Source organism: Myotis lucifugus, unplaced genomic scaffold (assembly GCF_000147115.1).
Source record: "Myotis lucifugus unplaced genomic scaffold, Myoluc2.0 scaffold_108, whole genome shotgun sequence".
Classification (NCBI taxonomy): domain Eukaryota; kingdom Metazoa; phylum Chordata; class Mammalia; order Chiroptera; family Vespertilionidae; genus Myotis; species Myotis lucifugus.
This window is the reverse complement of record NW_005871156.1, coordinates 3328794-3354206: the sequence shown is the minus strand read 5'-3', so window position 1 is coordinate 3354206 and position 25413 is coordinate 3328794. Positions and strand designations below refer to the sequence as shown.

At 44.4% G+C, this 25413-nt stretch overlaps 1 protein-coding gene across 3 annotated transcripts in view; it reads left to right on the top strand.

Moving 5' to 3' along the window:
* Positions 1–25413, top strand: part of MEIS1 (Meis homeobox 1) — a 132200-nt gene that overhangs the window by 50435 nt on the left and 56352 nt on the right. For all 3 annotated transcript variants that reach the window (XM_006092995.3, XM_006092997.3, XM_023757450.1), the window contains exon 8: positions 23384–23529. In XM_006092995.3, coding sequence (XP_006093057.1) covers positions 23384–23529 — 146 coding nt within the window. The remainder of the gene's footprint in view (positions 1–23383; positions 23530–25413) is intronic.

Here is a 25413-nt window from a genome sequence, read left to right as displayed (position 1 = left end):
CACCTTTGTTTAATCCGCTGAAAGTGCATACTTAATTCTTAGCAACAATGCATTTTCAGCATCAAGAACGCATTACGAGGAAAAACTGAAGACGGTAAACAAGTAGAAAAATAAGGCTTCGTTGTCTAAGAAGGTAAATTGGGTCTTGCTCTTGGAGCCTTCTATATACTAGTATATCTCCCACTTGGTACAATTAGCCTCTGTAAACATTTGGATGACTTTGTAGTTGAAACGCTATATAGTTCAGGAAGCAGATGAAGGAAGGTTCTTTTTGTGTTTTTTTTTTTTTTTCAGGCTGATTCCTAATAGAGCTGGTTTACTTTTCATGGTGGGTGTTACTTTGGGGTTTTTATTGCATTAAAATGTATCTGCGACTGTTACTATAAACCTTCAGCCAATTTGCTTAAATATTGGAAGCGAGCAGGATGTGGGACAAGCATGGCATTGTGGAGGAGATCACCCTGGCCCGAGTCAAGTGCAGAACGCTGCAAAAGCATTGTGCTAATTTTAGCTTACAAAGAGGATGAAGATAAACTGCCTACTGCTAGTTTGCCATATGCTATCCTGGTGATAATATTCAAGTGCAAAATATTCCATAGAGAGTCTTATTGTTTCAGTAAGAGAAGCTTGGATAAGAGTTAAGCAAATTTCTGCTCAGTAAGTTTATAAGAAATAATGAAGTAAAACAATTCTCAAATGCAGGTAGATGAAATCTGCTAAATTTATTTTGGCTTTATTGACTTTCATGGGAGTTGACAGAATTAGTTTTGGTTTATATTTGATCCAATTTTATCTATTTTTCACATGTAAATCTTAAAAATCAATCTGAATAAATATTGATCTCTTTCAGAGAGGCAAAAAATATAGTTGGGATTGCATAGAACTGCTTAAAAGACAGCATCCCTTGAAGTTCAATAAAAGAATAAAGCAATCTGTTCAACTGGTTTTGAAATAACACTTTAAAAAGCCTCTTTAAAAATGAAAACGTCGAAATCCATTCCATTTCCATATTTGGCGAATTCAGCTCCTACGGTTTCACCGAAGAGTGTTTGACCTATTTATTTGTCACTGAGACCACTTCACAGTGAAGGGATTGTTAGTTCCTGCAAAACTGAGGAAAATCCAATGTGCATAGTGCATTTGCAGATGGAGACAGACTGTGTAGCCGGATTTGGAGGGTGGGTTTGCTAGAAGCTTTGTGTTAACAACTGGTGAAAAGCTTGACCTTTGCGTGACCTAGGTCAAACAAACCCCCAACTCAAGAGTCCTCCTTTGACATGGATACCTGTTTAGGGAAGGGGGCAAGGAAAGGGGGAGGAAGATAAAATTATGTTAAGAGAGTTGCAAGCTTGCTTTTTAAAAAGTTCTAGTTTACTTGATGATTTGGGGGCACAGTATCCATCTTGGAATGTTACAAAGGACCACATTCTGTTTCTAAGTGTCAAAGGGACAGCATAATAGGGGTATGTTTCTCTCTCTCTCTCTCTCTCTCTCTCTATATATATATATATATATATATATATATATATATATATATCTTCTTTATCATGTCTTACTCTCCTCTCTCTCTCTCTCTCTCTCTCTCTCTCTCTCTCTCTCTCTCTCCCCCGCCCCCTTTCTTGACATAGGCAGGCAATGCTTAAGCCGCCCCCCCCCACCCCCCCAATGCAATATGATCTGGGCTGTGATTCTGAGTTGAATGAATGGGCTGAGCTGCACTGATGAAAACATTTGATAATGTGGAAAATAAAGGCTCTGGCAAGAAGGAGATGGCCAGGCTTCCATTGTTTGTCCTCACACTTTGTTTTTATAGGGCTTCTCACAGGAACAAATAAATTGGAGTAAATAAAAGCAAAATAGCACTGTTCGTCCCTATCGTGGCCTCACACATGCTCAGGAGTCAACTTTGGCAGGAAACTAGCAAAGGTCTGTTCCCAGCCATTTGCGTTGCATCTTTATCTCTCTGGCTCATTGTTTGCCACCGAGTGCTTAAACCTCAACTTCCCAAGTAAAAGCTTCCTGTTGCTTGCTTTTAAATATAGTTTTGTTACAATAACAACAACAAAAAGATGGAGAAATGTGTTAGGGAAGCCTAAAAAGGATGAAGCAGGTCTAGTCCAATGCGCTTCTAAAGCTTCGGGACTCAGATGCACGTGGCTGGTCACTGGGGTGCAGCGGCCGTCTCCCTTTGGGTACCCGGCGGCAGGGACGATCCACAGGCCCAGACACGAGGTCAAAAGTGAAGAACAATGGAAACGCTCAGTGTTTCTCACATCTGCCCTTTCGCTGTGTTTGCTTTCACTGAGTTTTAAGTTGGAGGCATTGTGTGTGGCTGGGATTGTCCGGCCAGAGGAGACCCCGTCCTTTCTTCATTGTGCTCCTGCTTCCAGACCCTTTACTGTCTGTCAGTGTATCTGAAACACTGTCTTCATTCCTAGGGAAAATATGGTTCTCATTCCATCCTCCATGGTTGGGGGTTACTCTGATACTTCCTGCAATTTGGGAGGAAAGTGCACCAGTTTTCTCAGGCCTCGGGTATAAACAACATTGTTTATGCCACTTCCACTCTCCTAGCCCTCTGTTTGTGCAGGCCCTAACACAAGTGGGTCTGTTTTGCATTTAAAAAATTAGTGTATGTTTTCAGAATCAATCTATCAAGTTAGGCCAAGAAATGCCATCAGAATGCATGGTTGGGGTTGACTAAATTCTGGCTTTCAAAACGTACTTGACAGCCATTTGCTATCTGGCCCCACACTCACATGACGTGTGGGGCTTGGTACACTCCTTTAATTCCGTGTTGGAAGCAGCTGGTCGGGGCCCCTCTCCCCTCCCCATTGCACAATATACCAAAAATTATCAACACCACCCAAGAGACCTTTTCTGAAGAGAACTCCCAGAAATGCCAGAATGTGAACAACACTGCGGAAGTACAGTGCATGGGAGATAGGGAATCATGAATCTGTTAGCATCGCTCGTAGTACAGTGAATAAGATCTAAGGGGAAGTAACTCATGAAAAGAGTGAGCGTTCACTCACTCACGTGTGTGTTTAGTGGAGGAAGGCCAAGAGGAGGGCGGCTAAAGGGGGCATCTAGCCCCGCCAATACCCCGCAGTCCTGCAAGACCAGAACAGGCAGCCTGTTCTGTGTGTGTGACCTGTCACTGTCCTTGTAGACACAACTCCACGTGCTCTGCAGGCCGTTTCCGTGGCCGTGAGCCAGGACGCAGGCTTCCTGGGCAGTTTCCTAATGTGCCACTCAGAGTGGGGACCTCATGCCTAACCCACCTCTGTTCACTACATTCAACACTGCACATGCGTGCTCGATCACTCTTTCCCTCGGTTGCCTGTGGACCCTGCCTTTGAGAGCCTGCCTCCTGGGCACTAAGCTAAGGAAACGGCTGCTCTCATCTGGCAGGTCCAGCGGGAGAGGATGTCAGGAGAATGCAACCCTCATTCCTTTATGCGAACCTCCAGCTGCTTCCGAGCTGAGCGGCCCCAGATTCCATCAGCTTGTTCCTGTCCCAGAGCCACCGGGGTGGCTGTGCTGTGCTGTGCTGTCTGAGGGCCAGGCGCTCCGCGTCGGCGCTAGGGAAACGTGCGGTTACACAGTGACCATTGGTCACTCGCAATGATCAGTTGGAGAACTCTTTTTTTTTTCCCTACTCAAGAGACTGCAAGTTTTTCTCGTGGCTCTGAGGAGAGTTCATCATCCCAGTTATGTTGTTGAACACGTTTGGGGGCCTGTTAGTGCACCCTCACTTTTGGATAAGTCATGTCACTCATGCCCATGCAGGCAGACCTCGTCTTCATTCAGAGGGGTCAGAGGAAGCTGACGCTTCCCCAATGTGGGCTTCGGACTTTCAGGGTGGGATTGCCCATGGGTGGGATTGGGGCCCGTGTTGCTTGGCAGAGAGGCCCATATAGCAGAAACACATGAGCATATCACCCATAGTATTAAAAAAACCTGAACTCCTTAGGACTAGTTTGTCGCCGGCTAGCCCTTAATTCCACAAGGCAACTGGAATGAGCACAAGTGCTCCTACTTACTGTTCTACAGTCTGGTCTTGAAGGCATAAATGGGAGCTGAGTCTGGGGTTCGAGCCTCTCCTCCTCTTTCCCAGTGATACAGGTGTCAACATCTGGACAAGAACACACACTCCGATTCTGTCTATTGTAACTCATCCTGTCCCAGTTCAACATGGGGCTTTTTGCTGTCTTCCTAACTGTAATATTTGTACCTTATTTTATACTTAGGTGTTGTACCCGGAGTTGCCTTAAGTCTACTTAATACTGTTATTTTTTTTTTTAATTTTATTGATTTTTTACAGAGAGGAAGGGAGAGAGATAGAGAGTTAGAAACATCGATGAGAGAGAGACATCGATCAGCTGCCTCCTGCACATCTCCTACTGGGGATGTGCCCGCAACCCAGGCACATGCCCTTGACCGGAATCGAACCTGGGACCTTTCAGTCCGCAGGCCGACGCTCTATCCACTGAGCCAAACCGGTTTTGGCTACTTAATACTGTTATTACTGTGATAGTCAATTTCCTTATAAATGAATTGCCCTTTTCAACTCTCTCTTTAGAAAATGATCTTGGTTTTCGTCCACCATCATATCAATAATAGTAAAATAAGCCAAGAAGTTATAATCACCCTGTACATAGCCTCTGTGGTGTGGTTAAAGAAAATATTCACTTGCTAGGATGTTAATTTCCATTCATTGCAAATGAACAGGAACAAAATATTCCTGACTGTGTGATTCCACCTTTGATGCACATTGCGACTCCCCTCACAGTAAACCACACAGTCCGCTGTCGTCCACTCTGTAGTGCACTTCCTAATAAATAGAGCCAGCTAAAAATAGTGATGTTCTTCATTAAATGTAAAATGATCATTTTAACTGCTTCTACTCTGAGTGACCCATACATCACTTAATCAGAGCCATTTAAGGAGAAAGAGAGAGGAAGAGGGAGAGAGAGAATGAGAATATGAATAGATCATCTGTCGGTATTTCATTTGGTGGCAATATGAGTAGGATTTAGGCTAAGGGTGATTTTTTAGCCATCTCATTGTTTCCTGTAAAAGTGTTTTTTTTATACGTGGTGGTATGATGGGCTGTATGGAAATATAGGTTTAATCAGACTAATAAAGATTAGTTCACTTATGATAGAAAAGAGTGGCCCTTGTGACAGGAAAGAGTGGCCTGACGTAAGAGGGGTTTCAACCTTTCCTCTCCTTCCAGCCACTTGAATCAACCAATCCGTTGTTCCATATGGAATAGCTCTCCTAATGGGGAAAGGAGAGTTCGGCCAACTCCTTAGAATGCATGACCAATTCTTTGTTAAATTTTTCTGGTAGTGAACCCTGTGTATTCTCTGTATATTTGGAGAGAATGGAACTCAGGGCAAGGATTTAACTCTTTTCTGTGGAGAAACAAATGCTGTAGAGATAAAGGTGAATTTCTATTGCCTCCTCTGCCTCACCTCTGCGTGAACTCTAAGTCTACATGTCTATGGTGTCCATTGGCCATGCACTCAACAAGTGCCAACTGCCTACTAGTGGTAGGCCCCGAGGATGTGCCATGCTGAGCGAGACCCATTTGCGTGCTCGAGGAGCTCCCAGTCCAGTGGGGATGGCTGTTGTATAAACAAGCCATGGAAATGGTGTCATACCAGCTCTAATGGTGGGAAAATACCCCTACCCCTGTCCTGGGGGACCCTGGAAGTTCCCCTAAAGAAAGGGCATCTTTATATGGTATCTCACATTTCCCCAAGAGTTTCCACATACAAAGGGTGGGCAAACGTAGGTGTACAGTTGTCATACACATTAATAATACAATAATTGATAAATAGTAATGTAGGAATAAACTCTATTTCATGCACTCACAACTGTAAACCTACTTTTGCCCTCCCATGTATATAAGCCCATTGTTCCTCACAGCACTGTTCCTCTTGGAAGGAGCCCTTAGCGGAGGGAGGCAGGGAGGCTGGCAGAGCTGAGGCACTCCACGGAGGCCACACAGAGAGTAAGGCCTGCCTGGAACTTCAGTCCCGGGCTCTGACCTACAGGTCAGCCCTGAGTATACATGTTTGGGAAAATGGGGAACTTGGAAAGATGAGAAACAGCGGCCTGATCTTGTGAAATCACTGTTTGACCATCTGGGAATTTGCCCCTGATTCACTGCCAAGTTTAGGAAGACCTGGAATGGTCATTGCACGCTCACATAGTCTAGGCATAGCTTCCGATCACCGGCTTCCCATTAAAATAATAAAACAAGGAAAACATACAAGTACAGGAGAGAGACAGTCAGCATGATCACTCACAGCAGCTTTCATAAAGTAGGACTCATCCTTTCTTTTGTGAGAACGTGGCTCCAAATCGTCACATTTCATGCCTGGAAAGTTTTTAGGCTTCTCTGATGGTGATTAGCTTCCCATACTGTGATTTTTAAAAAAGTTATGTATTTTTTTTTAACTTGATCCAACTCATGTCTTTTGATTAGAAAGAAGATAGATATCTGGCTTTGGGCCGACAGTGACCCACCATTCAACTTTCCAGTCTTTTTGTTCAGACCAGAGTGTGCCCGCACCTGCTCGTGCCTTAGGTTGTCTGTCTTGCAGGAGCGGAAATTTATTGCCTCCAAATACTGCAGAGATGCTTGACTTACGGCGAGTTAGTTCAGAGGTTTCTGGAAGGAAAAACCCGCTGGGTGTGACTGAGAGAGAGAGGAAGGCCGTGATTCCCACACCCCCTTGATATCAGACGTGGAAGTCACACTCTCACAGGCCATCTGGGTTGGAAGAGATGTGATTCGGGGCTGCTCCCCTGTCGGGCACGCCAGAGGAGAAGGCAGGACATGGCGAGGCGTAGGAGCTGTGCTGCAATCACAGTGACCCAGAGCCACTGGGCAGGAGAGGAGGCTGGGCAGGGCGGAAGCATCCTGTTGCTCAGAGTCAGGAGGCCTTGGAGCACCTCCCCTGGCTAGAGAAGCTGGCTTCTGTGCAGGTAGCTGGGTGGTCCACGATATGGCGTCCAAGGGGTGTAGCAAGTTCAGGCCTGGCGGTACAGGGTACCCGGTCTGATAGGTGGGGCCAGCAACAAGGAATGCTAGGCCGCAGGCCAACTCAGAAGTCAGGGCAGGGCTGGGATTGGCATTCAGAGTCTGTTTTGGAGGGTGAGGATCCCCTCCAGCTGGCAGTTCATGGGAGCAGCACTCAGCCCCGGGAAGGAAGTCTGGCAGGGGCTGGAGGAGGGGAGGAGAATGAGATTCCCAGCCACTGTGGGCGGGGAGGGGGGGGGGAGGAGAATGAGGGGCAACAGCAGGCCCAGAAGAGGACCAGGAGCAGAGCAGGGACTCAAGCCACATGCCCACCCTGGGGGGCCGGATCTGTAGGAAGAGGCGGTGGTAGGTGGGTGACTTCAGCTAAAGGTCAGCAGGTGCTCCTGGGAACCTTGGCCTAGGGGAGGCCACGCTGTCTCTGTCTTTGTGGGGTGATTATCCAGGAAACCGAGGGGGCCTGGGTCCCAGGTAGAGTCTCCGTAGAGGCCGCTGCAGGCGCTCTGGGCGAGGCAAGGGCAGATCGGAGAAGAGAGCGGTGTGAGGTGCTGGAGAATCCACCCCTTTCTCTGAGAGGGAGGCTTTCTGCCTTTTGTGGGTGAGAATAATTCATGGATTCTGCTCCCTTCTTCTACCTCAGCTAGGTTTCGGGTTAACATGTAGGTGACGTCATCCCTGGAACCCCACAGACCTGGAGCGCTGCCACCCTTGGGCGAGGGGGCAGCGAGTGCCCGTGGGTGCCCTCCGCTCCAGGCTGGTGTGGCTTGCAGCAGCCTTGGTTGTGTTTCTGTGTGCCTCCTGGAACGGAGACTCTGCTTTCTTTTTTACATAAATGGCGGCGAGAGAAAGCAAACTGTGCCGTGAGCTTGCGAGCTTGCGGTGGTCTCTGCTCTCCCCGCTCTGGTGGGCAGCCTGGCCTGCCTGCTCAGTGCCAACCTCCCTGACTCAGAGAGCACACGGTGCCCAGGGCGGCAGCCTCCTCCCCACCCTCCTGCAGCAGACCTGTAGATTTCTGACACAGAGGGACACTTGGAAACATGCGCCCCGTCGCTCTCTGTGTCCCTGTCATTGGCATTTTTGTCATTTTGCAGGTGACGACTGCGGGGCCCTGAGCGCGTGAAGGGCCTCTGTGGGGCTGGCCCAGGGTCGCCGCTGCGTTCCGATAGCCGAGAAACTCCCACCCCTTCCATGGAGTCTTTCTGTATGATTTTCTCCTTGGAGTTTTGGAGGCACATTCAAGGAACAGGGCCCCACTCTTATGCCATGTGGCTGCTTTGGACACCCTGCCATTCTTGGTGGCTCTCTCTGCCTCCGTAAACTCTCAGGATCTGTTTTCTTCCTGTACATTTCAGAGGTGGTTTTTGGATTTCACTGGTGTCCGTTCTCTTTGAGGAAGGCACACACTGGTGCCACTGGGAGTGCCAGCTCAGTGTCTCTCTTCCTCGTAAGTGTGAAAAGGGTGGGCAGCACTGCCTAAGGAGTCCTGCCTGGTTTGTGTGGCATGACAGACCCACAGAGAGCTGGAACCAGGGGTAATCTGCCCAATAACTCTAACTTCAGGAGAAAGGCTATGAAGGGCGCAGTATGGGTTCTGCTTTGTGCTGGGTGTGGGCAGCATAGAGCAATGGGAAAAGACATGGTGGCCCCTCTGGAAGATCTTTCTAGAGGTTAAAGAAACGTACCTGGATTGCTGTTATCTGATTCAGTGGAGTTAAATGGAATGAGGAGCTCTAAAGTGCTTAGGAGGTTAGCCTTGAGTCAGATCTGGATTCGAATCCATGAGTAGCTCAATTTCCTTATCTGTAGAGCAGCCTATTTCCTTATCTGTGCATTAAGGTCAGATTGCATGGGTGTCAGGAGACAATTCAGGAAGGTACTTAGTAAGGTACGAGTTCTCTGTGTAACCCATAATTTTCAGTTAGTAACTATTTCTTTCTATTGGCTACTAAAACAGTCTTTGAAAGATAGATATCAAGTAAAGGTTTTTGTGGGGCTTTTTAATGTGGAGAAATTGACAGTTTTTTGTTTATCATTGTGACAAATTTAACTTCTAAGGTTTTTGTGAAGATTAATTGATTGAAAATAAAAGCCAAACACAGTTTCACATATCTAGTAAATGCTCAATAAATGTTAGTTTTTATTACTACTAATATCCTTACTATCCTGACAAGAGATGGACTGTAATTAAAAATGAGCCCTGTTTTTTGTATAGTGCATCTCACTTTTCCTAGACCTTAAAGACACTTTTCCTAAACGATAGGACTTTTTCCCATGTCAGTAAAACCAAAACCAAAACCTTTGCTCTTAGCGACTGCCACAGACATATTGTTTAGAGCTCAGAGGACCAGTCAGGATGCATTGACCTGTTTTGCATGGGAAATGAGAACTTGTATTTATAAACATTGTTTCCAGCACCTCCACCAGGCGGCTGCCAGCTTAAGTGACAGGACTCGTTAGGCAGTGCTGCCCACCCCTTTCACACTTACCAAGTTCCAAATCACTCCAGGGCTCTTTGGGGAAAAAAGAGAATAGAAAAATAAAAATGGTCTGCAATGCCAAGAGAGCAAGGGTATCTATTTTGAAGTTTGGCTTCTAGGAATGGAAACAGGATGGGGGAGATGAGGAGAGGTGAGGAGAGTGGCAATGATAGTTTTTCTGCTTTGAGGGAGGGGTTCAGAAAATTGTCCACTTGCTCAAAGAAAGTGCTCAGTAGCAAAAATAATGGCAAGAGCTAGTGGCATTCGCCGGGCTAAGCCACAGCTGCCAGGTGATGTGTTAAAATAAACATTTTGTGCAGCTTATTTTATTTAACCTGCCCAATAACTCTAAGGTGTAAGTACTTTTACTCTATGCTCATTCCTTTTTTCCGGAGGAGAGAAACAGAGGCTTGGCGAGGTTAAATAACTTGCCCAGGATCACACAGGTATTAAACACTTGGAGTGTGGGTGAATTTCCCGCCAAAATATAAGATGGCTCTGTCTTTTGGTTTTGTTCCATCCACCAAAAGGGTGGATTACAAACAAATATTTGGTAATACGCAGTTACAATCGGCCCGAGTTTACACGTTTCCCGCACTCCACCGCAAATCTATATGAACCGAGTTAAAGACGGCTCCCGCGGAGTACGCGCAATTCACGCGAGCCGACTTAACTCGTTTCCCGCACTCCAAGTGTTAAGTGGTGAAGATGGGATTTACAGGAACCTAGACAATCTGATTCCAGAGGCTAAACTCTTACAATACTTCCAACACAGGAAGCCGGAAGTGAGGCAGTGTCCCTGCTGAGGAGATAAAAGGGGAGAGAGGGCTGCAGTGCTAACAGAAAGAAGAATCACCCATGGGGGACACCCGGCTTGTTCTGATACTCCAGTTAGTCCTAGAGACCTCAGTGACATTGCATGCTCAAAACGAGGACCCCAACAGCCTTTTCCCCGTGCACCCGAAAATGTCCAGCTTTATTTGCTCATAGGGGCAGCCCCTCTGGTACCTTGATAAGATGCACATTGTGGTCCTGGGTCCTGCAGCACAGCATGCACAGGCTCGTGGGAGTGTGTGAGGAATGCAGAGTCTCAGGCCCCTCCTTTACTGACCCTGAAACTCCAGGTGTCCCTGGTGCTTCCTATGCATGTTAACTGGAGCAGCACTGCTCTAGGCTGTTGGTTTGCCTCCACTCTGCCCACCAAAGTGAAGTCACCACTTTGCACAGGGTGCTCATTTTCAAGGGCAAGCACCTGCCCCTCATGAACCATATGCCTGGTGTGTGTGGCATAACAGACCCACAGAGAGCTGGAGCCAGGGGTAGTCAGAGAAGCGGGGAGGGGTAGTGAGACACACATGCGAGGAGTCCGCAAACCTTTCCTCTCAGAAGCTGTTGGGATCTTATCTGGTTTTAAGTTAGGTAATAAGCCTTTATTTTTGCTGGCCCATTTTATTTCAAACTATAATATCTTTTCATTCTCCCCAAAGACTTGCTAACCTATACTTCACAACCTAGTTCCATTTTACTTTCTATGCAAAGAAGTCTGTCTCTGCAAAATACCTTCTCTCCCCCCGCCCACCCTAAGTCACTCCCCCCACCCCATGGCACTCCTCTCGCTCCAACTCCTTCCTTACCCAGGATGCTTTCCTTTCTGTGTCCCACTCTCTCACCCTCATTGCACTTTCGTGTCATCCTGCCTGCACACACGACTCCCTCAGACCTCCTATGAGCCGAGAGCAGAATAGAAGGGCACCAGTAAGGGATGAAGAGGGAGCACCCATGAGTGCCTAGAGAGAAGATCCCAGGAAGGCAGGGAGAGTCAGGATGGATGGGTGCCCACTATTATTATTTTTTATTTCTTTGTTAATCCTCACCTAAGGATAGTTTTTCCTTTGATTTTTTTTTTTTGAGAGAGTGAAAGGGCGGGAGGGAGAGAGATAAACATGGATGTGAGAGACACACATTGATTGGTTGCCTCCTGCAGGCACCCCCTTTGGTGCATGGGCCAACGCTCTAACCACTTAGCAAAACCAGCCAGGGCAGGTGTCCCCTAGTTAGCCAACTCACAAGGCTCTTGGGAAGGCTCTGCTCCATCATCCAGCCACACAAGTGGGGGCAAACGTGTGGGTAGAGTTGCTATAGAATGTACACACATTATCCTGGTTATCTGGTGCCATTCAAGAATGATGTGGTCCAGATGAACAGAACTCTACTTTTATAAATTTTAAAAAAAGTTTAGGGGCATCTTTTATGAAAGTGTTTCCAGACTATACATTGACTCTATCAAATCTGATTATAACAAGATTTTAAGAAATAATTTAGCCCAGCAGGTGTGGTTCAGTGGTTGAGCATTGACCCATGTACCAAGAGGTCACTGGTTCAATTCCCGGTCAGAGCACATGCCCAGGCACCATTCCCAGCAGGGAGCGTGCAGGAGGCAGCCCATTGATGATGATGTTTCTCATCAATGTTTCTATCTCCCCCTCTCCCTTTCTCTCTCTCTCTAAAAATCAATGCAAATGTATTAAAAATAATAATAATTTAAAGTCAGTAGATACATGAGTCATGGCACTGTGCTCTATATTTTCTTGTTTACACAGCCTCTTTAGGACAGAGGACTGTTGTCCCCAAGCTAAGGGCCCTAGTGAGCTACACTTCTTAGGTTTTTATTTTTTTGCCTCTTTATTATCTTATATTTTCATAAAGATCTCAGCCTGAACACTATCAGGCAGGAATCCAGATGAGTAAACTTTTGAAACCTGCATCTAAAATAAACATAACACATTTCTGTTTAAGGAGCTTATGATCATTTCTCCATAGAAAACATAGGAGCTTTGCCATGTGTAATCTGTGACTCTAATCCAGTGATTCTCAAACTTGGCTGTACATTTTAATCATCTTGGAGCTTTAACAATGGCTAATGCTGGGATCTCACCCTCCAAAATACTAATTTAATTGGTCTTGGGTCCAGTGGAGGCATCAGGATTTGTAAAAGCTGCCATGTGATTCTCTGTGTAGCTGAAGTCGGGAACCACTGCTTCTAACCTGCATGTCTGAAACTTTTTTTAATCCTACTTTTCAAGTGTATTCCATATAATTGTGTTTGTTGAGAAGTGACCTCTTTGATAAATAAATGTTATCTTGTCTGTGTAAAAGTGTATGTATCTATACACATACATGTATCCTATATGTAGAGTCTATCGAAGTTTAAAAAAAATTATACGAGTCTATAGAAGTTTAAAAATAAATTATATGACAAACTTTTGAAGATATCACAAAAATAAATGGTGTGTGAGTACATGTGAGTGTGTGTGTGTGTGTGCGCTTGTCTATAATATCCCACACGTGGCACTCCTTTTTTTTTTTTTCTGACTAAAACATTTATTTTCATGGTTATGTAGAACTTTTTGCTCTTTCATTAATATATGATTTATATATTTTGGGAAGAATATCTCAAGCAACAAACTCATCATGCATTATTAAAATAACATTTAAAAATCGGCAAAGTACTGGTTCCCAAAATGCTTTCTGAGATGTTGATTCCAAACAAAAGTTTATGACTTTTGCACTGTTTTACCTTTGCAATTGCAAGTGTATTTTCCTTCTTTTTTATCTTAGAAAAACGGTGGGGGGATTTCCAGTTTGTTTTACTGTTAGTATAAATACATGGGTTTCAGTCCTATCTTGTAGGGCACTCACATCCTGAAGTTTCTCAGACTTCATAAAGAAGTTATGCTGTTTTTGCAGGGATTTTCCATGCTGTTTAGTTGGGAAAAAATGCTGAATGGATGAAAAATGAGTAAAATCTGTGTTTTTTTTCTTTCCTATTCATCACTGCTGTTTGTCTTCTGTGTGTAGGCAACTAATTTGCTGTTGTTCCCCCGAGGGGAATTCAAGTCAAAAAGTCATATTGAATTACTAGAAAAAGGTATTCCTATCTCAAAAGAACAAAGTACAATGATTCAGGAAAAAATATTTGGAGAATCTATCCGATTTCTTGGTGTACGTGCTGTATCTGTCCACGGCACCCTACTCGTATGAACACTTATATAAAATAAATCTTAAGTTAATTGACGGACTCTGATGAATAATTCTTACTTGCTATGAAGTTACAAAGTCCGATTTCTTCCTTTGATCCCATCAACTGCATGTTAAAATTTTGACTTTTTTTTTTTGTATTCTATAAAAACCCAGTAAATATTTTCATTCTGGGCCTCAGTTATGTAGTTGGGTTCTTTTCTTATTTTTCACGCAGTTGTATTTTACGCATTATTTGTGTTGACAGTGAAGAACCATGAAGTGGTAGGAGCTTAACAGAACGTGTTATTTATAGTAAAGAAGTTATTCCAAATTTATTTCAACAAGCTGGCATTCCCGGAGTTATAAACACCCAAACTGTACGAATGACCTACATATACACACAGATGTTCAACCTAGATCTCTTACTCCTAATCTCATTGCTCTACACCCACAGGGACCCATTCACTGTCACCATAATTTCTGTGAAGAAGTCTTGGATGTTCAGAAACACATGGCTTCCCACATGTAGGCAGGGATAAACAGGGGTGGCGTGGAGTGGGGAATGCAGGACGTAACAATACGTTTGGAGACTGACATTGGGCTCTTCTGAAAGCCTGGCATCTGTTGATTAAAAAAAAAAAAGACCTTTCCCAACATAAGCTGTATTTTTAAACCTACCTTTACTTATTTCTCTACCTGAAATTCTGCCATTGGAAGAGTCATTTACATGAACAAATCTCCTTTTAAAAATGTCAACACGCCTGGGAAGGTGAGGGGGGCATCAGTTATTCATGCCTCGTCTGAATTAGTTCTTTCAGATTGCTTTCTACCTCCCCTCCACCAGACAGAAAGGCTGGAATGGTCGGATCAGTGGGAGATGAGGAGTGTGAATGCAGAGCAGGAAAAGAATAGGTCTGGGCGAGGGGACCACAGTGGGGGGACCAAGTGCCTCTGCAAAGCAGGGGGGTGCTTGGAAACTCCAGTTGGTGGATGCTGTGCAGTGGAAGAGAGATACAGAAAAGGAGGCACTACAGGCAATTACGTTTTCCTAGGCTGACTCCATGAACTGAAATATGAATAGAAACTCACTTTCCTTCTTATTCTGACACTTCCTGGCTTCCTGCATCCTGGCCTCAGATGCCAGTTGGAAATTCATTCATTTAATGAATTATTTTGGCTTTGATGAGCAAGCCTGGGGACCTACCCCCATTCATAACTTGCTTCCATGGGAAAATATGTTCTAATGTCCAAGAAACCTACTGACAAATGAAGTCAGAATGTACTGTGCCTACATTAGGGTCTACCCAATTGCCTTTCCGTGGCTCCTCATTCTCCAACCTGAGTTTGGAATGCGAGGATTTGTTAGGTTGAACTGGAAAGCGACCCTGGGCATGAGGCTTTATTTGGTAAAATGTATGTACAATTAGGGCATGGAGAGGACACTGATGATGCCATAGAAACACCTTTATAGGTCAGGACTTTAGAACCCTGGGGACAAACTCCCAAATCCTGACCATGGCCCACAAGGCCCTGTATGGTCTGGCTCCGTTTCCTGGCCAGCTCCATCTCGTCCTGCTTCCCCAGGCTCCAGTCCTCTGGTTGTGTCACGTCACGAGTCCTGCAGACACACAGAGCCTTGACCATGCTGTTCTTGGAACCTGCCATACTTCCTCTGCCCCCTGCCCTTTGAGGATGCCCACTGGACCCCGTCCATTTTCTCCACCCTTTAGATTTCTGCTCCAGATCACTCCCACCTAAGTCAATTTCCTTTGTTTCACACTCTCAGCGATTTGTATTTCTTTTTGATTGAGTGCAATTGGACATTTATTACTGTGATTATTCGTTTTAACATCTCTGCCCTCTAACTGGAAAGCTCCATAGACACAGGGACTTTTTTCTGATTTTGTTCACCATGTGTGTCCCTAAGGGTTGGTATAATGTTTGGGACATAGTAAGAATTCAATACATTTCTGTTAAATGGATGAATGAATTAGAAGGATGGCTGTTTATGGAAAAGATGGTCACCTCTGCCATCTTTTGAGGCTCATTTTTAAGGGCTACATTTTCCTGTTTAGAAAAGGGAGCAGTACATTCATAGAGAGAGCTGCCTCCTCCAGGCACTGATTCTTCATTTCTGTGATGTCAGGGGCCCACTAACGGGCACAGTAAGGCTCTGAGCTCAGTCCACAGTGGTTAACGATTAACAAATCTTAGACACCGGTTAACAAACCTAAATTCAACTAGAAAGGAAGAGCCTCATGGCAAGTCTCTGTGAAGCCAACCTTAGGAAACATATCTAGACATTCCTTTTTATTAAGCGCCAGCACTATGTTTATTTAATGTCAGCCTATTCTTACGTTCGTCTTTTCAGTCCGTGCCATTGGTATATCTGTAGCATGGGCATTTGGTAAAGCCATGGCAGGTGCCAACATCTAACTCCTTATCTTGGTTTCCAAAGGAACCACCTCAATCTTCAGGAAAGCCAAGGGTGGTACAATAAGATATATGAGAATATGCTTTCCTTTTTTTTCTTTTTAAATCAACTCAGAAGCACTTTGAACTAAGAACAAGGAAACCTTAAACACCAAAGGATGAGAAGAGATGCAAAAGGGAGGCTGGGTTAACAGAACCCTAATTAAAGTTAAACTTAGAAGTTAGCCATTGGATTTAGACTCTGACATATTTGTATGTTGGCTGTAGATTCTGAGCTATATGAAGTCTGCTGTGTTTCTCTTGAAAATATGGAATAGGGCTTAGGGGTTGTATTGTTTTCATTCATCTTACAAAATGCTTCCTCATGTCTCCTAGGCTTGTATGACATGACAGTCTGTACCTAGTATCAGATACTAAGGTCCTCAGGTAACCTGCTGAAGAAATGCTGAGGCGGGTGTGGAAGGATGCTGTGGGAAAGACTGATACAATGACTGAGCAAAACCAGAAAAGCCAGAGTTCTAGAGTTTTGCACTGAGCACCATATCTATAAAGTGTGAGTCTGGAGTGTGCGCTCAGGGTCAGATTGTCTGCTTAGAGACAGCTGTTTCTTCCTTTAGGTAAAACTGGGAGATGTGTAAAGGGGGGATAATATTAATTCATTGGGGAAAATGCAGAAGGAAACAAAGAACTTTTGCTTTATCTTTCAAAGTTAAGCTCAGGGAAATGAGCACACTGTAAGAAATTTTAGTTAGGTAAATAGTTGTAAGTTGTAATTCAGGAAGTAGGAGCGTATCTCTGAAGGGCTGTGGCATACATTATCAAGAACACTGTTACTTGAACTCTTAGTTTATCTTTTGCCCAAGATGAGCTTAAAGATTCCAAGGAAACTTCCCAGCTTTGGAGAAAAGCATTTTGATTGTTTCCTTATAGTTGACTGAGTTACACTGGTGAATATTTTTCAAGAGTTTAATTTAGGTATGCAGCCAAAAAAAATTAAACAGCTGGAAATTGAAACTCTGGTTTTCCCCATGCAGTGGCAAATAAATGCATTTACTTGTTTGTTTAATAAGCAATTGACAAGTTTGTACCCTGTACACTGGGGTAACCCTCGGGTTAGAGAATCTTAGGGAAGAGTGTGACCCAGTCTCTGCTTTCACATATCCTACAATCAAGTCCTATAGGGTGTCCTATAATCATATACAGAAATCCTAGTCCTAGTATAGGATGATGTGTGTTGGATGGAGGAATGTTGGGAGAAGAAAAATCACTCAGGATTGGGGGGTGAGGGGGTGGGGAGGAAGGGGTCCTAAGCAGCTAAAGTCCAGCAAATGCTTCTTATGGGAGATGGCAGTTGAGCTGAACTGGAAAGGTCACCAAGGAGTTTGCCAGGAAGGGTGCTACCAGGAAAGGGACTAGCATAGGAAATGCAGAGAGGTATGAGAAAGTGGCCCGTGGGGTGGAATCCTGAGAACATTCCGTAGGCTCCGGTGGGGCGGGCAGTGTGTGCCTGCCCATACTCAGACTCAGCAGCAGACAGGCCGAAACACACCAGGAGAGAGATCATCAAAGGCCTCCTGTGCCAGGCTGAGAAGTGCGACCTCTATCCCGAAGGCAGAGGGCAGCCACAGAAGGATGTTAAGTACCAGGGATGGATGTTTTAGAAACATCATCTGGCAGCTGTTACACAGTCTAAATGAAGACAAAACACCTCCTTAAAACCTCTGAAGTGTTCTCACTGGTGGCTAAGAAAGGGTATTCTCACCCGTTATCCTCTTAACAGAACACAGAAACATCATTCCATCTGACTCCTGGCTAAGTAGACACAGCCATGATCTGGAGAAGTGGGTTTGGGGTAGTTTTTAGGTTTTTCCCGACAACCTGGTACACCCAGAATGCTCCCCTACAGAAGAGACCTGAGCTCCCCTCACTGATGGGATGGTGGCACCACCAGCCCCTGGAAAGGCAGGAGTGCTCTACGTACATCCTAAGGGGTGACACTCCATGTTCTCTCATGTGGATGTAGTATGGGAGGAAACAGATGAGAGAATGAGAAACATTGTCATTGGATGGAAACTGAGCCACCTTACAACGCAAGCTTTTCAGGCCTAAGAGTGCTTGTGAATTGACCATTTATCCAACTTTAAGACACAATAGATAAGGTGACAGGAGAAGATTTGACTTTGGGTGGTGGGCACACGGTGCAATATACAGATTTTGTAACATAGAAACCCACACCTGAAACCTATCTATAATAATAAAAGCATAATATGCTAATTAGACCGGACAGCCCAACAACCCTCCGGACGTCCTTCCAGACAACCTTCCAGATGAAGCCGGGGCTGCGAGGGCTGAGCCCCTTGCACAAATTTTGTGCATCGCGCCTCTAGTATGTTCATGTTGAGCAATGTCACCCCAATACATTTAATTTTAAAAAAAGACACAACAGAATTTGGTCAGTATTGAAAGATAGGATTATAAATGGCCTTGATGTTTCAGTTGAGGTCCATGTTTTGGACAAACACTATATATTTCTAAACACTTGGGGAAGAGAAAAGTAAAGCTTAAGGAGTGGATGTGGCCTGAAACTACAGAGTCTCGATACAAAATTGTAGATGAAATGATCCTGCAGCTGCGGTGGCTTCCAGTTCGACTTCCAGCAAAACAGGGGGGTCCCCAACCTTACACGTCCGTTTGCCCCGGCAGCGGAAAGTTCAGATCCGTCGTTAGAAGCTTTGCCTCTGTGACATAAAGGTCCCTCTGACCGACACCACATTTTATTTATAAACCTGCTGGCCGGCTGACAGGGGAAGTGCCGGGCGGCGGTGATGTCAGTCTCAGGCACTTTTCTGGGTTTTGTTTCTGCCTCTCTCGCTTGGAGCAGGTTTTCGGGAATGGCAGTCCTGGGGGTGGGGGAGTTAGCAGGGAGAGAAAAGTGGGAGCAGGGCTTTGACCTGCCGGAGAGGAGCCCCTGCTGACACGGTCAGTCTGACCCATTGAATGGCCTGAATGCGATAAATGCCGCTTTATCCTGCCTTGAAAGGCACGAGATAGCACAGTCTAAATGCCTGGGCATGCTTAAATAGGCGACTCGGGATGTTTGAGTTGAGCGTGTTTGAAATCTGAGCTCTCTGACAGCCTGGGAGCTGCCACAGGTCACCTGCCTCGCTCCGCAGGGACAGGCCCAGGTCTCGCAAGAAATTGTCCGTAGACGAATTGTAGTACAAATTCCTTTCTTTGTTGGTTGGCCTCTTTCACTAGACCATGGCCTATAAAATTTTGTAAAAACAATTCTTAAATATTATTTGAAAGGGCAAATGGCCCACGCTGAAAGGCTTGACAGTTTGACATATAGAGCAGGGTTTTGATAGCTCGGAAACGGAAAAGTGTGGCCAAGATTCTCTCCTCCCCTGCTTGTTAGGAGCCTGGTGTTTTTTAAAACAGTGTCTTGTTGCGGCACCCAGTTGCTCTGCTCCCAGCAATCTGACAGGCAATGCGCCTGCGTCAGTGATCTTCAGTCCTTTCGGACCCATTTGGGAGAGAGCCCCAAAACAGCTGGCACCTTTGAATCCAACGTCCAGAAAGCACAGAACCAGGTATTGCCAATTAAGGAGCCATTCGGATGCTCCTATCAAAGCAGATTGCTTTCTGAGAACAGCCAGAGCTGGGGCCTAGAGAGAGAGGAGCCTTGAGTTTCACTTCACTGAGGGGGGTTGGGAGGGGGGATTTGCGTGGCCCGGCCCCATCAGAGCCTGGAAGTGGCAAGGAAGTGGATTTCTGCATTAGAATGTTGCATATGAGCAGCCGGGTCTGCGCCCAGCGCCCGCTGCCTCTGCATAGCCAAAGGCCATTTTCAGGAGCCTCCTGCCCCTCAGTCACTGGCCTGCTAGTTAATTGCCACACGGACTTCATGACACATGGGCAGATAATATGACATTTTCGGTTTCTGTCACTAGCAAACGCCACAACGTTGCTTGCACTAGTTGCTAAGAAGCTGTCAGAAACCATTAGCGATTGGCCAAAGTCGCCCTATGGCATTTCCTCATAGCATCAGCAAAACGAGCATAAATCACCCACTGGAGCCTACTGCTATCCTAATGAGGCTGTAAGCTTGTTTATGGACTAGCATCATTTTTATGATTATTTCCACCTTTTCAGTTTGCCTTCATTTGGCGGCAGGAGAAGTCAGCTCCAGGAATGAAGTCACGGCTGACATTTTACAAATGTGGTTCAGAGCTGCGGCCTGCTGCCGTGTGGTCGGCCGGCGGTTCTCCAAGTTTGTTTAGTGATCTTAAAAATAAAAAAAGGAAATAAATCCTCCGGAGACCGCAGGGAGGTGACTGTATCCAATGGCAGCGTGAGTGGATGTGCTAAAGGTACCACTGACCCTGTCGACGGCCCTCAGAGGCGGGGACGTGGCGAGACCCTTTTTCCATTTTTAAAAAGCGGGGGAGGTTAAACAATTTATTAAAATCTACGAAAGTGTTTGCTTTTAGAATAGTGTGTTTTATTATGCTCTCTTCTCGGTCCCCATCTTCTCCATTTCCCTAACTTGTGTCGGGAAGGAGCAGGGTTTATTATTTTAGGCTTTTCTGAACATGCACCAGTATTTACACTGGATTGAAAGCATTTGCTTCCAATGAAAATCTTGTCTTAGATTACAACCCAGCAGTGTAATTTCCCTCCCAGATGGGAGTAAAGTAGCTGTATTTGCCTAAAAACAGTAGGAAGAACAAACTGTGCGTTAAGCCAAGGCTGTTTTTGGCTTGAGCTAATGATGTAATAGAAACCTTTTATTCGGGAGAGGTCACTGGCAGGGACTGAAGGGGGTGATCTGGCTCCGGCTTGAAAGGTTGCTCCATTGTATCTACATAAGTCTTCACTTAAAAAACTCTGTTCCTAATGCTGCTGCTTTCATACAGCAGAAATAAACAGGAAAGGTTCTGGCGAGTGTTACACATGGAATGCAGAAAGCCTTCCTCTCCTAATGGAGTATATAATTCAGGTGCCCTCAAGGCACGCTTTCAGGAATTCTTTTGCCCGAGGTAATGGGAAGCTAAGGCTGCTTTAAGGCCTTGATTATCTATTGATGCACAAAGCTGGAAAAAAGTCATCTCCGCTGGATTATAGTAGATATTTCCATAAATTATCAATGAATTCTCTTCTAGGCAGGCACTAGGCATTGCCTGCTAAATTAATCTGAGGGGGTTTGGAGATGGCTAGAAAGGCTATTTTTTTTCTTTTTCTTTTTAAAGGTGGCAAACAATCATGGTGGTGAAAGACTGTGTGGTTAGGTTAGAAGCTTTTCATTTTTAATCAATGATCGAGTAATATGCTTCTTTTCCTTGGTTACCTTTTGCCTGTTGCGAGTGGATTAGCCCATTGAAATTTTAAATGCTGTTGAGTTGTTTTCTTTGCTCATGTTTCTTTAATGAATTGTTATTTTATATGGTGAATTGCTTCTCTGAATAAAAAGCCTCTTTAAATACTGGACTTACAAAGAATTTGTTAGGCAAATCCAAGGGGACGCTTTATAAAACACTTGGTTATGCAAATAAAGAGTTGGGTGGGATGGAAGGAGTACAGATTTAGGGATGGGAGTGTCTGGCCCAGCACAGACCCACCGCCTCCAGCCCAGGCGGGTGACCTTGGGCCAGTCACCCAACAGGAACACAAGCTCGGTCCTCATCCAGACACCCCGGGCTTTGGCACTGTGGGTCTTTATGATCTTTTCTGCTGAGAACACAGCTAGGATTCTGTAGGAACTTCAACTAAAATCTATGGATTTTAAGGCCAATTAAATTTATGGATTTTTAAATTAATGAAAAGTAAACTCTGAAAAGTTCTGCAAGCATTTTTGGGGGGAGCGTGGCTTATGCTGCGATCATAGCAGGAGTGTTGAAATTGGTCTGTTCTTCACCCAACAAAGTTTTAAAACTTTAACTCAGTACCAGTCAAGGCTAGTTGGGGGGGTCGGGGGAGGGTCTCCTGAGGCAGCTGTAATTGATAATGATAACATAACTGCCATAGATTAGACGGAAACAACTGAAATTAAAAGAGAGAATTCTTTTTGTATGCCGTATATGTAGGCTACTAGAAATAAGGACTATGGGAATTCATGGAGCAACATACAGTCCCCGGGAAATGTGTCTCACCAAAATGTACCCAGTTCTTTTTGGGCTACGCATGCTGCTCTCCAGGGACTTTCGTGGCCCAGTGAATATGCTTCGAGGACTTTTGTTACCTCGTTGCGAAGCCTTGTTGCTGTAGCGCTTCTTTCTGGCCCAGGTCAACCTGTCCCTTTCTAAAAGCCAGCAGATGCCACCAAGAGCTGGGGCTCCGGGTAGAGACGCATGCTTGAAGCTACTTTTCAGTGTAGTGGGTTTAGTTTGCTGTTGTTTTTCCTTGAGCTTTTGCACTCAAACACCAAGTGCTTCCTTTTCATTTGTACCTTATGACTTATTTTGGACAGTGTGATTTTATGGGCTGAAAATGTTTTTTTTTTCTTATTAGACATGACATTGTAAAAGAAATCCTACATTTTAAAGTTTATGGTGTCACAAAGCCAAAATGTTTTCTAGAAGAAGGAGCTTAACTGTTCTACCAAAAATCAATAGAAAAATACACAGACCTGTGTAAGCAGGTGACTTTTCAGTAAGAAAATTTACATGTAGAAGAAATTTTAGATACTGTCTATATTATTAGGGTAATATAATGCCAATGGACTGTTCATTTAGCATCACTTTATTTGATTTAAATAGTCACTGTTTTTTAATCAAAAAACAATTTTGGGAGTTTTCCCTTACTAAACTCGATTCTTTCTTTCTATGACAAGAAAAATTATATTCTATTTGAAGCATTCCTATGTCAAAACTGCATATATGACAAATCACCTACATTTCCATGGCCTAATTTAGTCTTAAGATAGATCACTTGTGGAAATAGTTGATATCTCAGATGCATCTTCTCCCAAGTTGACATCAATGACTCCATGTGGGATTTGAATACCCAGGCAGGGGCCCAATTCTGCTAATGGCTTCCACCATATTTAACTCCCCAAAAGGAGTTACACTTAACATGTCTCAGCTATACACATTTGAATAATTACCATGGCAACAGAGCTGCTAGAGAGATTGGATATTTCCCTCCATTCCCTTTGACCTTTGCACTGTTCTTTAGAAGAAGTTCCTTAGACCTGACCGCTTTTGAGCCTAGGCCTTGTTCTTTCTCTTTGTCTTGGAAAAAAAAAAAAGAAAAGAAAAAAGAAAAGAAAACAGTACCAAATAAACTATTAATCATTTATATTGCTCTTTTGGTTTTGTTTATATCCAAAGGCATACTATTTGAATAAAGCATGTCAAGGTAGCATCAGTCAAAATTTGATTCACTATGTTTGCAGGTGATGGCTTGGACAACAGTGTAGCTTCCCCCAGCACAGGTGACGATGATGATCCAGATAAGGACAAAAAGCGTCACAAAAAGCGTGGCATCTTTCCCAAAGTAGCCACAAATATCATGAGGGCGTGGCTGTTCCAGCATCTAACAGTAAGTGGATTCTAAATGACATATCTAAACTAAATATGGACAAACAGTTTTGATAGAAAAAAAAATGGGGGAAAAGTGATCCCTCTGAACCTGGAATATTTCATAAATCATTGTCTTCCCACAGTTTTCACAAAAGTGTCCGCACTTATTTCCTCAAGACGTTACCCCCAATGAGGCGTTTGATTTGAAGTTCGCTATTGCAATGCTGTTAACTTTCATACGTTCTACGGTGTAGGAGTTCATGTGCACTTGTGATTTTAAGTATGCATGTTAATGATGTTGCTTCTCTCAGGGTGCCTCTTTAGCATTTAGAACCAGCTCCCAGTAAGAAGCAAGTGAGACAAACCCCAGAGAGAAGGACTTAATTTCTTCTAATGCTTTCGCGGACCTTTATAACGAATGGTCCGCAAAAATTTCAATCTTGTTGCAATGGCAGGATGCGCACATAATTTGCTTTTAAGTGGTGTGAATGCGCTGGCTGCCATTCCCAAACGCTCCTGTGAGTCAGAGCTGCACAGTGAAAGTGGCCCCTGTATTTAGAACTGTAAAGGAAAACAGCAATATAGAGGCAGCTCTTCCTGTGTAGTCCCTGGTGACTTTTCAAGCCGGGTAACAGTTTATATTGTCTGTGTGAGTATTGCTGTTTTCACTGCAGGAATTCTCCTGGAGATGTGAGAAACTGGAGATTTGGGGCTTTCTGCCACCGAGGGATTTGTTTGGTTTGGTTATTGTTCTGAATGAATTTCATGTTCAAAATATTTATAATCATAATATTGCGGTGGATATTTTTGGAAGTGCACACAGATTTAATGACATCCGAGGAAGAAGACAAAAAGAAAGTTTATGAGTAAGATAATATTTTAAAAATCAGCAAAATTGTTGACCCAGGGGACTGGGACTCTCGCTCTGAGGGACAAAGGATGGGTTTAGAGAGGTGGTAGCATAGCCCAGCCTAAGATGAACAAATACAAAGAATCTTGGCCTTTTAAAAATCTTAGGAGCAAACCTTTTATGTTACTATTTTTAGCATAGTTTACTTTTCTTAAAGTCATCCATTTTTCTTAAGTATTAAAAGTTAATTTTGCATGGTCACAAACGTGTCCTGACCTGTGGACCCTTACACCCTGGCCCACTCTCAAAGCCATGGTCCTCAATGACTTGTTCTGATTCAGGGAGACAAACAGGACGTGGAAGGCCACGCTGGTGCTGCTCCTGTGGACAGAGGCTGTGCCTCCAATAACACTCGAGGGTGTACATTAACCCAGCGTGTGTGAATAAAATCAAAACTGAGAGCAGCAGGAGTCACTAAAAAACATGGTTTCCACCCTTCATTTCTTCCCATGGTGATTCCAAACAGTTACTAGATGATGTTGACAGTTTGGAATCAGCTTTAGGGCTTGGTGAATGCTGGTAGGTAGTTGAAGATTTAGATTGCTTACCTGATTTTAACATCCTATTTATTAGGTTTACCTACCATCTGATTCAGGTGCCATTACCTAGCTGACACCGTTGCTGTATGTGGATAGTTTGAGACCTGCCTTGTGCACGTCTGCTACTGAGGACTATCAGGTACTACTGAGGGGGAGATGGGGCACTAGGGTCTAGGGGTCTTTTAAAGCCAGCAGGAGATGAGAAGTCATAGTTGGTCAATAGTGCTGATGCAACCCTGCTGATATTTCATCACCTGTGCTAGCCAGCTAGCCTGAGCTGGAGGATGAGCGTGGGGAGGGGACAAAGTCAGGTCCACCCTGAATATTTCTATTTCCTGTACTAACAGAAAAAATGAATAGATTTTGTCAACCTCCATCTCAATCGGCAAAGGAGCATTGGCTTTATTTGCAGCTCAGGTGCCCCTGAATAAAATATAATCAAATATTGGTTCAG